This window comes from Citrus sinensis, chromosome 8 (assembly GCF_022201045.2).
Source record: "Citrus sinensis cultivar Valencia sweet orange chromosome 8, DVS_A1.0, whole genome shotgun sequence".
NCBI classification, from domain to species: Eukaryota; Viridiplantae; Streptophyta; class Magnoliopsida; order Sapindales; family Rutaceae; genus Citrus; species Citrus sinensis.
In genome coordinates this window covers 22,524,079-22,538,510 of record NC_068563.1, presented here as the reverse complement: position 1 = coordinate 22,538,510, position 14,432 = coordinate 22,524,079, and the positions used below count along the sequence as shown (strand labels likewise).

Below are 14,432 nucleotides of genomic sequence, written 5' to 3'. Positions count from 1 at the left end.
GAGTGGGAATAGTCAATAGTGACATGCTCATAGTAAATAATATAGTAGGAATATCAATATAGAGACTCCCTTTTATTTATCTTTGAAGTTTTATTTATATTTCCGTACCTTTCCGTCTTCTTCGTAATTATTTAAGAGAAGGATATATGAATCTTAAATAATAGAAAAAAATTTCATAAAAATTAAAAAATAAAAGTGAAGAGAAAATGAGAATTAATACATAATCTTATTCCTTTTCTAAATAAAAAATAGACGTTAAAGTAATCTTTTTAATTATTTTTTTATGTTAGTATTTTGAGTTTTTCATCCTTCGATCTCTGATCCTATGGGAAGGGTCCTTGAGGACCTTTTCAAGATTTTCGTCATCCTTAATATTCAGTTTCAATGAAGGTTACCTACCTAATTTCAAAACAAAGGTTAGGTTTGAGGACTTGTTTAATACAAATGTAGAAATCATGTCCTAATTGAGAAAACATAAAGAATAGGGACCCTGATTATGACTTCCCATATTTTCTTATCATCTTTCACGTGGGTAGATTTGTAGATTGCATCATCTGCGCAGGCAAAGCAGAAGCGATAGTGTTATTTTTCTAATTTAAAAGAAAAAGAATTGAACAAAAATAAATAAACAAACAAATTATTCAATTAGAAGTCTCACATGTGTACATAATTTAATGCACAAATGCAGGCACTTTTAGTAGCCAAAGTCAAAATAAAATAAAAAAATCACAAAACAAAATCACGTTTACTAAAAGTAATTACAAAAAAATATAAAAATTTATTTAGTTCTTATATTTTAAGTTAATTATTTGTTTAGTTTTTATATTTTAAAAAATATTTCAAAATATTTTTATAATTGAATTTGTGACATTCATATTTTTTTATTAAGTAATAATATAGTTATAAATTCTTATACAAATTTATTTTGTACAAACTGATATGGCACGATAAAATTACTTGAATTAAATATCTATTAACCCACGTAATATATTTTTATTATTTTATATTTTTATTTAATTAATGAATTAATACCAAATTAGTTTATATAAGATAAGTTTGTATAAAAATTTGTGGTTATATCATCACTCTTTTTTATTTGTTTTTATAATTATACATTTACAACAATATTCTTAGAAACATTAATAAATTTACCTATAAAAAATTATTCAAAAAATTAACCCCAAAAATAAAAGAAATATAAATATAAAATTTTTTGTTATTATTTTACTTTCAGGATTAATTTAGTAAATTATTTTTTTATAAATAATTATTAGCAAGATTATTGTAAATTTATCAAATATTGCTTTAGAACTGTAGTAAGGGTAGTATAATAAAAGTAAATATATATATATATATATAAGGGCATGACTGACATGTATTTAATAATAAAAATATTTTTAGATTTTTTATAAAATATGAGGACTAAACAATCATTTAATCCAAAATACAAGGACTATGTAAGCATTTACCCACATAGAAGATTAATAATAATTTTTATTGGTAAATTATAATAAAACCTTGGTGGGCACATTGCCGACATGTGCAGCTCCTTTATTCGACAGACGGGCTTAAACTTTCAAAATTTTAAAATTGTGCCGTTACGAATGCGTATGATAGAGATTTTATTAAAACAATTTTTTTTTTTTTTTTTTTTGTGTTTGATTATGTTAGGATAATTAATCATGTTAGTACCAGACAGTTCAAAAAATTTCAAGAAGAGACGACAAATTTAGATGGGTCAGCACACTAAATTATCTCCGTACGATGAATTGATGAATCCGATTAATAGAAACTTGTTATTTGAACAGTTTTTGTTTAAGAAATTATTTTTGTTTAAACAAAAAGGAATTAGAATAAATAAAAAAACATTACATATGATTTAAGATTTATTATAGTACGTAGATGGGTAAGAATATGTACTCTTTAATTAGTATTTTTGCATTATCTTCTGTTCTGTCACTTGAGTACATCGTATTAACTCGTACAGTGACAAATCTCCTACGGAGATTGAAATAATTGAAATAATGTAAATGTTAATTACATGCTATGCATGTAACACTTTCCAAACATAATCTAAAAGAGAAAAAAAAAATTGATTCAGCGCATGATTTTGAGCTAATTTTCTTGCAAAGTTGATTGATGGTCAAAATACTATCTAACTACTTCAAATCATGAAGTATTAAATTTTAGGTAAAATTTAGTCAAGGTTTGTTGCAAAATTATAATTGAACTTATAAGAAATTAATTAATTAGAGGGAAGTGAGAAAGAGCTCTCATTACGAGACCCGTACAACGGAACCCCCAACTCTCTAATGAGAGATGAGTGCATGGGCCGTCGCTGGCCTTAAAATCCATTAATTAAAATCATTTAATCAATTAATTGAGGAACATGGTGGGATTAATTATATTTTATGGATCTGCGCCTGAAGATGATTAATTATTGGAAAATCGCAAGTGGAGAGTTCAATATTAAGCAAGGGCACGAAGGCGCCACGCAGGGCTTCTTTAGTGGTCAAAAACGGATTTGAAATTTTAAAAAATTAGATTTCTTTTTATCTGATATTTCATTAGATATTTATATCTTACAATTAGATAATTGATAATAATTTTTGATATTTACAATCAAATAAATAACTGAAATTATAACTTTACATTAAATTTTATGAAACATTCGTTAAGAAAAATAATCATTATAAATATTAGAGAGATGCATATATCCACTTGTATTTTGTATAGAAAAAAAATTACAAATTAACTTTACTCAATCCTGCTTAATTGAAAGAGAATTTGCGTTCATATTCCCACAAATTCCTAATTAAAAAATTAGATTAGAATCACATGCTTTTAATGATGATTTTATTAGAAAAATTGTCCGTAGTCAAACAAGAAAGTTTGAATATATAATAATTTCAAAGAGAGAAGCGCTCTCCCTCTCTCTACCCCCCTCTCTTTTTTTTTTTTTTTCTAATTATTACATTTTTCTTTTTCCACTTTTTATGGATCACGAAACGATGATAACTTTGTGTTTAATCCTCCTTTTTCATTTTTTATGGTAATGGATATTCATTAATCAATTACCAATCTCTATCCCTATTACCCTTCCATATAATAGATTATAAAGATTTTTGAATTTGGATATAAGATGAATTAGGGATGGTAAATTAGTCTATCTAAATTGGATAATTACCTATCCAATCTAATTGGATTGGGTAATGGAAAAAGTTATTTATCCTGAATTGCGCCCCAACTTGCGCCCCCAATGAAACTCACCGTTTTACTAAAATTGGAAACGCACCGTTTGGAAACTTTTTTCCTTCGTTTGGAAAGACTTTAGCTAAATTGAAAACGCCCCGAATGAAGCTCCAAAACGAACCGTTTTCATGAAGCATTCCTCTGTTAAAAATGGTTGCTGCAGCGTGCCAACCACCATTTGTCAAGATCAACTTCTGCATCATCTTCTTCATTCTTCTTTCTTCCTTTTTCTTCATTCTAAAATTACTGCTGCCGAATTCTTCTTTCTTCTTCAACAAATGTTAGCATCCTTGAGTTCTCCAGCCACAGATCATACAATATTATTAGAATCAAAAGGTTATAGAACAAGATTTACAGATGCGGGAAACAAGGTGTAAATGATCAAGATTCGTGACTAAATTCTTCTACACCTAGTTTGCATCATACAAACCCTTCAACAGAAATTATTATCATATAGGAACAAAACCATCTACGTTTGTGACAAAATATCATTCAGAAAACAAATCCCAAACGCAAATCAATTCATAATTGCGTGCGAATAAAATTTTAGGATGAGGAATATAAGCAGGAGTGTGCAAGCACGTAACGGTGCACAACCGTTTTCGTGTTAGCTTTGTGGTTGGGTGATGGCTAGCGTGATGGCAATTGTGGTTGGAGAGGCTCGCGGCTGAATCAAAACGATTCGTTGGAAATTAAAAGAAAACATATCACAGCAAAACGGCGTCGTTTTGGAGATTTTCGAGGTTTGACTCAGGGTAAATAGCAGCGCTGTTGAGTAATATCTATCTGAAATTTTTTTAAATAGGGATATAGATATTTTAAAAGATATCCAATTAGTTGGATATGGATATTTATCCAATTAATTTACCCGACCGTGCAACTAAAATGAAAAAATAAAAACGTTATCGATTTGCAGACCCTAACATTGTCACCACTCACCAGCCGCTCGTCGCTCATCGGCCGCTCCTCGCTCAGCCGCTCGTCGCTTCTCTTCTCTTTTCTCTCTGTCACTGAGGAAAAGGAGCAAGTGGAGGCGAACCTGCGTGTATGTAACTCTCTCTCTTTTTCTTCACTTGCACTCCCCGATTTGTTTGATTCATTTTGTTTGATCTGTGGTAATTGATAATGGATTCTTAGTGTAGTCTCTCAAAATACCGACGAAACTATGTGGTTCAATTGTGATAGAACTTTGCATTCCATGTGAGCATATGAAACTTTGATTATATGAAATGATAATAGTGTTTTTCATTTTCGTTTTCTTCTCCATATTCACTTGAGGTGGCTTGCACAACTGCTAAACTTTTTCAGAAGATTATTTTTATTTTTGCTTCCGGGTTGTTACTTGATTGTTTCTGCCCTTTTTGTTGAGTAAGTGATAATGCTATCTTGTCGCAACATAGGTTCTGTTCTGTACTGGGTTCTTTGTGTTTGCTGCTGGGTGTTCAGGAACTGGGCGACTTTTGATTGATTCTGGAACTTTTATAATGGCTTTTTAACTTTGTAGAATAAAGGGTCTGAGCATGTCTAAGAGAAGTTTTCATTTGAACTTGGCTTCCATTTTCTATTGGGGTTACTTCTGCCAATATAGAGATCAATTAGATGATAATCTGTTTGCATAAATTTGCTGAGGGCAATAGCTGAGGGTTGTGAAAGTTACACAGGGAGGCTGAGATGTGCGCTTTTGAGACCTGCAGCCTTAGCAAACTTCAGTTTACCAATTGAGGTTCATTTGTAGGTATCATAATAGTGGGTCTGCATTCCCACCACTCAGTCTTGCTCTCCTTATCTCGCCAGCTACCAGCGTTTGCTGAATTAATGTACAATCCATGATTTGTTTGATAGTTGAATGACAATCTTTTTTTTTTTCGTATTTTTCTTTTTTGTTCTCTGGGGACTTCGAGTTAAGGAGTTGAACCAATTAGGATATTTTCATGTTCTTTGGCCATGGGTCTCCTGCTTGTCCAAAAACAATAGTGGTGGAGATTAGAAAAGGCCCACCCCACGTGACAAACATGTAAATATGTAACATTAGAGTTAGATAGTAGGGCACATTTCTTATGACTCTCAGAATGGTGTTTTCGAAATTTTGTTTATTAAATGAAAATGATGATTTTAAATGCTAGTCAATGCTTTGTAAAATAAGTTTGCAAGGATGAGTAACCAAAATAGGATTACAACTTTGAAACAGTTAAAATAAGAAAAAAAAGGATTAAAAGTTCTTCATACTCCTTTTTTTATAAGCAACTGAATTTTGTAAATGCTAATGGAAAAAAAGTATTACATTTGAGCCATGCACAAACTGTTCTTTAAATCAGCCAAAAAACCATAGGAGGGGAAAGAAATGTTTCCAGAAGTGTTATGCAGTAAATGTCTAGAAAAAAATCTTCCTGTCAGACTGCAAGCAGCACTTGGGAGAATTACTAATGCAAAGCATCAAGCAGTTCATGAAAATAGAACACATTTTTAGACTAGCAAGAAAGTTGAAGATTTTACAATTCGTTTTTTAATCTCTCCTCCTCTCACCATAAAAAAGAAATCGATATATTTAATTACATGTACACAAACATGAAACGTTTGAGCTCACTCATATTTACAATGATTGTCAACTTTAAGCATTCCACAAATTGTCAGGCCAATGCTACGTAAAATTAAATTAATTTTTTTTTTAAACTATAAGTTCTCAACAAAATCTGCATGTTAGAGGAGGATTCTTTCTAAAATGGTCAATCTACACTGTTTTTCCGATTTTTGCATAGCATCCTGGTAGTTAAAGCCCCTTCCCAGACATGTGAGCCTAGTTCAAACCCAAAGATTTTACCAAAGCTTCAACTTTCCCAGAGATTTAAATTGAATACAAGATAAAAATAAATAAACAATAGTAATAATAATAAAAGAAATTAACACTGATCTCAAATTGACTAATGCAAAAACAGACAAAAATTTCTCAACCAATCTGCAAAAAGTTGACTTCCCTGTTTGTAGCAGTAAACCCAATTAACTATTAACTTACAACCCAATTACCCAGAAGAGCAAATTCAATAATTAAACAAAATTAATGAATAAAAAAATAGAGAACAAAATAAGCTCAAATGCAAATATGCAAGCAAATCAACCGGAATTGGTGCGTCATCATAGAGAAATGAGAGTAATTTGAAGTAATGAGCTCACAATCGGCGGTGATAGCGTCGAAATCTGCCGGCGGGGGCGGCGCTCTACTACGTTCCTGCGGTGATCGACTTCAAAGATATTTTTATTCGATTATTTATGAAATGCTGGCCGTTGGATTGTTTATAATTGATATAATTTGTCCAATAAGCGATTTTTATTATTGGATGGCAAGTAGGATTTAATAAATTCTACATCCCTACCTTACAACTGTTTCATTAAGAGAATAAATTGTACTATTTTATATGTTTATAATTTGAATTAACCATGTGCAGCGGTTGACCTTATCATTTTTGTTGTATGAAGAGAGGGCAGGATTAATTGGAGGGAAGGTATAATTTTTGTTTAACGATGGCTGCATCTTCAAAAGTTATTGGCCCTGAAACACATATGCTAAATGAAGATTGGACCATTGTTTTACCTCGTCGTGGCAAACAAAGAAGAAATTTGCGCAGAATTAGATCTCCAGAAGAGCAACAAAAACCTTGGTTCCCGACTGAAATTGAATCTGATCCGCACAGAGTATCAAAATTATTGCAAAGGATAGAAATGTCCATTAAAAAAATGGAGAGCTCTGAATTCTATCGAACTTTGTTGGATCAAATACAAACTCCAGAAGTATTAAATTCATTCTATAATGTTTTGGGCTCTGAGTCAAATATGCAGATGGTGATCTATGGTATTGGCTGCCTTGAATCATATGGACCTCCTAGATTACAGCTTAGCCTTGCGATCTTGATGAAAAGAAAGTTCAGTTGGATTGGAGACATTGAGGTGTTTGATCCAATTCTTTCTTCAACAGAAGCTCGGGTTTTAGAAGCCCTTGGTTGTTCTGTTCTATCAGTAAATGAGCAAGGTCGCCGATGTGCTATAAAGCCAACTCTTTTCTACATGCCACACTGTGAGGCAGAGCTGTACAACAATCTCTTACAGGCAAACTGGGGAGCGATGTTAAAACAGATGGTACTGTTTGGAAATAGCTTTGAGATGTACCACCAACATGTGTTGGAATTTAAGGGCTCGATTGTTGTTGATACTGCAAGGCACATCTTAGCTGCTAGAAGATTCACACATGAATTTGGTATCAAGACAGTTTCAGATGATTATTTTGCAGGTTTTCATGATTCAAGTTGGCTTTTTTTCAGGCCTGATCTTGAATCAGAGCTGCAGCCAAAAGAAATTTGATGATAATTGGATTTAACATATTCTTTATTTTACATACCTCATGGAAATTCATTGTTTGTGTTAGCTAATCTGCATGTTGAAGACTTGCCTGCTTGATATTTAAAGATTGTTGAGTCAGTATTTATATGATGTTTCATTTCTTAGAGGTTCTTCGTCTTGTACGTGCATAAGCTTATCTGTGGATTAATACCTTCATGCGAACATTTTATTGCTTTTCTTTTAATCTGGAACGTCATATCTAAAATACGTGATGGAAACAATTACTCTTTTTGTTCCTTAAATGTGAGAGATTTTGTTTCAATGTGTAATATTATGATTATGAGTAAAAATTCTGGAGGAAGACAAAGCCTTAGTCTAATTTGTACTAGGATTTCCATCACTTTGGTACTAAAAACAGATTCTATAGAATAGATTCAATTTACAATGCACTTTTAATATTATGTAACTTTTGGTATAAAATGTTCTGGCAACTATATTATCTCGTCTTATTTTTTATTAACTGAACAGAGGCCAATACTGAAACAGAAAAATAGTTTTTGTCTGTGAATACAGAGACACATTTTACGAATGAACGAGTCCATCGCGCTGGTGGCAAGCTCGTTTACTTTCTGCCATTCTCCACTGTAAGTATTTCTCGACGCTGTCCAGTCCACAGAGCTCCTTCACTACCTGCATGGTGGCAGGAACCTCCAAATCAAATGTTAAATCAGACTGATCTAGCTGGCTCCATGAAAGAAGCTGTTTCCAAGCTTCTCGAATGGCTGCTCTTGTAGCACAGTGAACCGAAACTGCCAGAAGTAATGGTGGCTCGCCAGATGCTGCACAAGACAAATTCAAACTGACACGTTAAGCCTGATATTATCATCTGATAAAACTCGGTCTCTTGCTCTGATGAAGGAGCGTTAACTAAAATATCCAGCTGAAGCTAGATTCTCTTATTTATCATGCCATCAAAGTTCTAAACTAATTAGTCCCATGTATCAGTAAATCTAACAACAATGAGGTGGATGAGCAAGTTAAGTAATGATGGGAATGAACTGCAACCATTTGCAATGAGGTTGTAAAAACTAAGCGACTGATCAGTTAAGAAGACATCTAGACATTGATAGTACGGCAGATATTAAAAGTAAGGGAGCTGCTACCTTACATGCAACGTAAGGTACAGCTTCTCACAAACTTAAATGTGGGTCCCACTTGGGCCCATCAGTCTTGTGAGAGGCTGTACCTTACGTTGCATGTAAAGTAGCAAAAGCTTAAAAGTAAATGTACAAACAGGATTTACCATTCCTCAGCAATTAGCTAACTATGCATCTACAATTTAACGTTGATTTTGGATGAAAACTTGTGGCATACCTTTCGAAGAGAGCACACGTTTTTTGTGGTGTCCACTATTCAATATTTCGACATTAAACTGTTTAGGTATGGTGTCCAGTGTGGGGATCTTGTAAGTCCATGTGCTTTCTGAAACCACTAACCCATCTGAATTTGTTGGGTATTCTTCAAGCATGAAAAACCCAATTCCCTGAACAAAAGATCCTTCAATCTGACAAATGAAACTGTTAGTTTCTTAGACAAAATAAGTCCATTCAAATCAATCAAATGATAACAAAGCAAATCCGCAAATCCATATACAGAAGCTGAGGTCCATAGCAAGGATACAGCACATGCCTGGAGTGCAGAAATGCCAATGCTTGGTTATCATAAAATCATTATTTTGTAAATATAATCAGGGTAAGGCTGACCTGTCCTAAATCCACAGCAGGGTTGAGGCTTTGTCCACAGTCATAAATAATATCTGATTGCACAATTGTCGTTTCTCCTGTGAGAAGGTTTATTTCCACCTGTGACATCAGAGCTCCATAAATATATTTCAGAGTACTGCAATATGGTAGTATAATTTGGCGATCAAGGTGATAAATTAGATTTAAGGACCTCTTTTCAAGTATGCTTGAAAGTAAAAATATTTTAAAAGCAAAAAAGTGACTAAAGCAGTCCATGGAGATAGAGAAACTTACCTCGCTTACTGCAGCACCATAGTTTAGATATTTCATGGAAGTAAAGTCAGGCAAATACAAAGAACTTGCCGATAAACTCACAGATTGGAGATATGCCTGCAATATGATTTTAAAATAATGAGATTGAAAGGGGATAATATGGTGGTTACTGTCTACAAAGATAGAAATGAAAGACTCTCCGAATCATTTGAAGAAAAAGTACTAACTGCACAAGAGATGACTTTTGAAAGAATTCCATAAATTTCTAATAGGTTACAGGTAAAATATCTAAGACAACGGGCTCAAGTCAGTAGATGGTGCTTTAAATGAGCAAATACATACCTGCTGTATCAGTGTCTCCCATTTTACAGAACCCATTTGCGCCTGCAACCTTTCCCTGAGAGGAGTCAAGCGCTCAACCAGTATTTTGCAACAATTTCTAACTGCTTGACAGCTGGCCTCAGATTTAGTGCTTCCTGCAGTTAATCCACCCTGAATTACACTCAAGGTATCCGCCTGTATAACCCTTACTGTCTCCAACAGATCCCCCATTCCACCACATTGGATAGAACTGAGAGCAAATGCAGCCATCTGTTTCACTTTTGTCCAGAGTCCCTGGCCCAGCTCAATCCCTCCAACTTCAACAACAACAGACCCACCACTTAGAATGCTTACTTTTCCAGGGGTTGACATAAGTGGCACATCATACACGATAGGTACGCGACTAATGCCCTTTTTTCGCCATAAATTAGACCTGTTAAACTCTTTTATCACTTCAGTCCTTTGGTTGAAGCTCGAAGACAGGGCCAATCTATCCCATATTAAGGGGATGGTATACTCCTCAAGTTCACCTGCACTACTCTCATAAAACAAATTAAGGCTGTTGTGCGTATGGAGGTTGATACTTCTGACAAAATCCACTTCCATCGAAAGGGTAGACGCTACATGTTCAATTACAGCTTCAGCAATGAATGACCCCTGTACCTCCCCAGGGGCTCGCATTGCTGTTCTACTTGGAAGGTTTGTTCGGCATACCTTAATATCAAAATGTAAAGCACCCCAGTCATACTTTTTAAGTGCACCGATCATGTATGCTGGTATGTTTGGACTTACATCTGGATATTGTCCAGCATCAATTAATATGTTAAGTTGTAAGGCTGTAATCTTCCCATTGGATTTGAACCCTACATTGTACTCTATTTTCATTGGATGCCTTCCCCCTGCCATAACCATATCAGTTTTGCGATTGACATATATCCTGACCGGGCGGCATAATTTGTAGGCAGCAAGTGCACATGCTGTAGCAACCTGTAAACAGTACAGTGAAAGTACTACAGTGGTACGGATATTAAATAAGGATAAAAACAATCTAAGAAATAAAGTTACCAATTGCTAAAGTACATAAATTGATGTTTGGTTAGTGCATGTATAATTTCTCAGTATCTACTCAACCAATTTAAAATGTAAATTTTCATGCAACATACTCACAGGCATGGCTTTTATGGCCTTTCCACCAAAACCTCCTCCCACCCTTCTTGTAATCACACGAACATTGTGTTCAGGAATACCAAGACATCTAGCAATTGTGGCATGAGCATACTCTGGGCACTGAATTGAACTGTAAACCACCAAGCAGTTGTCTTCATCTGGTACAGCAAGGGCAGTTTGAGTCTCCATGTAAAAATAATATTGTGACCCAAGTTTTAACTGGATGGAACAATTTAGCAAAATTATGAGAGCTAGCTTGCATGAAAAGGATTAACAGATGACTTTACAGAAATGATAAGTCAATGTAACAATGTCAGCATTCAACCAAGGAAATTTTTCAGTATTTTAACAGAAAAGGCATAATAGGAAGCAGAAATAAATGAAATCACCTTAGCAGAGAGAATTTTATGATCTGCTTCATTCATTCCTTTTGATATATCAACAACCGATTTGGGGTATAAGAAAGAAGGGACCTCAAAAAAGCTAGATTTTCCAACGGCTTCTTCTACAGATAGTACGGGGGGTTCTAGATTTCCCACATCATAATCAACCACTGCAAGATCTGCTGCCCTATTTGCAATTTTCTGCGTATCTGCAACCTAAAAAGTAATTTAATGCATTAAACTAAACACAGAATTCACTTAATGAAAACTCAGGCAGTTTTCTACTGACTGGACTAGACAAGTCTGAAGTCATAGATTACCACAAAAGCAATAGGCTGACCAGCACAATGAGTAAGCTCATCTGCAAATAAAGGTTCAGGACCAAATTTGGTTCTAGAACCTATATTCTGCCCGGCTTCTGGAATATCTTTATATGATAAAAATGCAGAGACTCCCGGCAATGATTTAGACTTGATTTCTACGCTCCTTATCCGTACCAAAGGCTTTGTGCTATAAACAAATGCTCCATAAAGGCAATTTATTGGAGAAGGGATATCATCCACAAAAATCGCCTCACCTACAGAAGTTGTTATATGAGCATACACTTTCTGTTGAATTAACATAAAAGTTTAATATTCAAGTAATCTACACTTTTGTTTTCATTCATTAACAAGTAAGATGTTATCAACCAGAAGCTTGTAAAGCAGCCCCAGACTTAGGAATCGGCTCACCAACTGGAAAATATTCTCTACTTAACCGCACAACCTGTTCGGCAGATGATAACAAGGTTAGGACCTTACTTTTATCAAACTGTTCATGATTCTGTTGCATGAGTGAATCCTTCAACAAGACACTGTTGCTGTATCCACACAACCGATCCCTAGAAATTCCATTTTTCATTTCAGCTAATGAGCTAAAGAACTCAAAAAGAAAACCAACAGCCAAGCTTGATCTATAAGCAGGCACTGAAGTACCATCTTCAGGTACCACAGAGTCTCTAAGTAATTTTATAGCTTCGTACAGAACACCAAAATTAAGCACTTTTCCCGTTAAAAATTCCTCAACCCTCCTTGCTCTAATTGCATGTTTTGTCCCGAAAGCACCAAAAGCCAACCGACAGTTATTTACCCTAATTCCGTCACCAGTTTTACAGGGAGAAACTTCAGCCAAGAAAACAGCATTTAAATGGGGCAATGCATTTCCAAGGGGTCGTGGTGCAGCTCGGTACGTTTCAAACAGTAACACACTATTGGTTTTAGAAGTAACATTTCTATTTGGATCCCAACATGGTATTTCTAAACTTAAGAGTACGCTTCTAGAATCCAATGGAGGCCTTTTCAAAAATTCCTCAAGCATAAGCTTTTCACACTTTTGACCTGTCATTATATTTACCATTGCACCTGCCCCAAGAAGTACTGTAGCAACATCTGAGGGAAAGTGTTTACTCTGTGCCATGACCAAATTTCCACCTACACTGGCAGAATTTCTAATGAATCTTGAAGCAATCTTTTCCATGTGTCCAGCAATCTTTTTGAACACCATCACAGCCTCAGGGTGAAATTCTTTGGTTTCTTCCTTCAAAACTTCAATGGCTTTGGAGATTGTCACTGTTGCTCCAATTTCAATTCTTGTCTGACCCCTCCGAATCACTGATAGCTCAGGAATGTACCTAATATCAATGTATTGATCATAATGCTCTACTTCCTTATAGTAACCCATTCCAGTATTTCCTGCAACTAATTTGCTTGTGATCTGACTACTACCCACATTGGACTCAAACAGGTTTTGAAGTTCCTGAACACTAACTGGACTGTGCCAACTTTCTTTTACATCCAAAAGCATTGCAGAGGAGCTTTCCTTCTTCAGAAACTGCGGAAAAGTATAAAACTAACCATTACATTTATATGGAGGCAATCTACTAATCTTGACTTCTTTACTCTCCCCTTTCCCCCAAAAAGAGTTAAACCCCAAATCCTCGATATCAACATCAGCCGCAAAACTTTTACAGGCATCAGCAATGGGTCGATAGCCGGTACAGCGACAGAGATTGCCAGCAATAGCCTTCTCTGCTTCTGAAATTGTCAACTTGGAAAATCCTGGTGGGGGCTCAGGCCGATGGGTTTTTTCAGCATCAACAAGAACTGAAAACAGCGACATACACATCCCAGGTGTACAAAACCCACACTGAGAAGCATGGAAGCCAACAAACCTTTGGTGAATTGGGTGGAATCCTGTCTTGCTATTTCCAAGACCTTCGCTTGTGGTAATTGAACATCCGTTGACACTACAAAGCAGTGTGAGACATGAACTTACTGCAAAATCCTCAACTTGGTCAAGCTCAGGGTTATATTTAGACAGTAGGACAACGCATGCACCGCAACCACCTGCAATTACAAAACAAAGAACTCAAAAGATAAACAATTAGATGATACATACTTGGACATAAGTAGAATCTGAAAAAGGCTTACATTACTGAAACAACCTCCTGAATCCTCTGTTTGGCGGCCAAGAAATTCAATAGGAAACTTCACAATTCAAAATTTTTCCAAAAGCTTAAATAACTTTCTTTTTTCTGCCTCATGTAAGAATAATCCTATGAATAACCCATTTCCCATTTTTGATAAATAAGGACAATTAGAAAACTAAGAAAAGGGTCAAAAGCCAATTATTAAAGTCAAATTAAACATTAAACTTGCACAGGACAGGATTGAAGAAAGTAAATCAAAACAAAATGAACTAGCTAAAATTAGTCAACTCTCAATGGATTAAAGCTAACTTGCCTTCACCACAACCGAGCTTGACACTCTTAAAGCGAGTGTGATAACGCAAGAACTCAAGCAAAGTAGTAGAAGGGTCAACGCCTGAGACCTCAAACTTCTCTCCATTAACAGCAAACACAACACTGTGTCTTGTTCCTCTATCCTGCTCCTGCTCACCCATTTTCTATAATCACTAACAGCTAATC

At 35.0% G+C, this 14,432-nt stretch overlaps 2 protein-coding genes across 4 annotated transcripts; one reads left to right on the top strand and one right to left on the bottom strand.

Annotated features, from left to right (window-relative positions):
* The first annotated feature begins 3,355 nt into the window (after positions 1 to 3,355).
* LOC102614293 (protein SENSITIVITY TO RED LIGHT REDUCED 1) lies at positions 3,356 to 7,747 on the top strand. Of its 3 annotated transcripts, none has more exons than XR_371746.4 (2): positions 3,356 to 4,297; positions 4,653 to 5,374. XR_371746.4 is itself a non-coding variant. In XM_006487739.4 (2 exons), the coding sequence occupies exon 2, from the start codon at positions 6,769 to 6,771 to the stop codon at positions 7,600 to 7,602; it is 834 nt and encodes a 277-aa protein (XP_006487802.2). In that variant the 5' UTR covers positions 4,104 to 4,297; positions 6,724 to 6,768; the 3' UTR covers positions 7,603 to 7,747. The 3 variants fall into 3 exon arrangements, 2 of the variants coding, with proteins under 2 accessions (XP_006487802.2, XP_015388706.2); XM_006487739.4 differs by lacking the exon at positions 4,653 to 5,374 and adding an exon at positions 6,724 to 7,747 and having other exon boundaries at positions 4,104 to 4,297; XM_015533220.3 differs by lacking the exon at positions 4,653 to 5,374 and adding an exon at positions 6,693 to 7,747 and having other exon boundaries at positions 4,104 to 4,297.
* A 204-nt stretch (positions 7,748 to 7,951) lies between these two features.
* LOC102613995 (indole-3-acetaldehyde oxidase-like) lies at positions 7,952 to 14,211 on the bottom strand. The gene is made up of 10 exons (XM_025101915.2): positions 13,936 to 14,211; positions 12,157 to 13,851; positions 11,788 to 12,044; positions 11,474 to 11,683; positions 11,085 to 11,303; positions 9,939 to 10,904; positions 9,618 to 9,713; positions 9,345 to 9,443; positions 8,956 to 9,145; positions 7,952 to 8,420 (listed from the first exon to the last, which is right to left on the bottom strand). The coding sequence occupies exons 2-10, from the start codon at positions 13,307 to 13,309 to the stop codon at positions 8,164 to 8,166; spliced, it is 3,447 nt and encodes a 1,148-aa protein (XP_024957683.2). The 5' UTR covers positions 13,310 to 13,851; positions 13,936 to 14,211; the 3' UTR covers positions 7,952 to 8,163.
* Between the last annotated feature and the right edge of the window lie 221 nt (positions 14,212 to 14,432).

Bases quoted from the DNA above. Each gene is read 5' to 3' on its own strand.
- LOC102614293 (XM_006487739.4), top strand. From the start codon at position 6,769: ATGGCTGCATCTTCAAAAGTTATTGGCCCTGAAACACATATGCTAAAT.
- LOC102613995 (XM_025101915.2), bottom strand. From the start codon at position 13,309: ATGCTTTTGGATGTAAAAGAAAGTTGGCACAGTCCAGTTAGTGTTCAG. The intron at 11,304-11,473 runs GTGATTTCATTT...TGTTCCATCCAG, and splicing joins ATAAAATTCTCTCTGCTAAG to TTAAAACTTGGGTCACAATA. The intron at 9,444-9,617 runs GTAAGTTTCTCT...CTGATGTCACAG, and splicing joins ATGGTGCTGCAGTAAGCGAG to GTGGAAATAAACCTTCTCAC.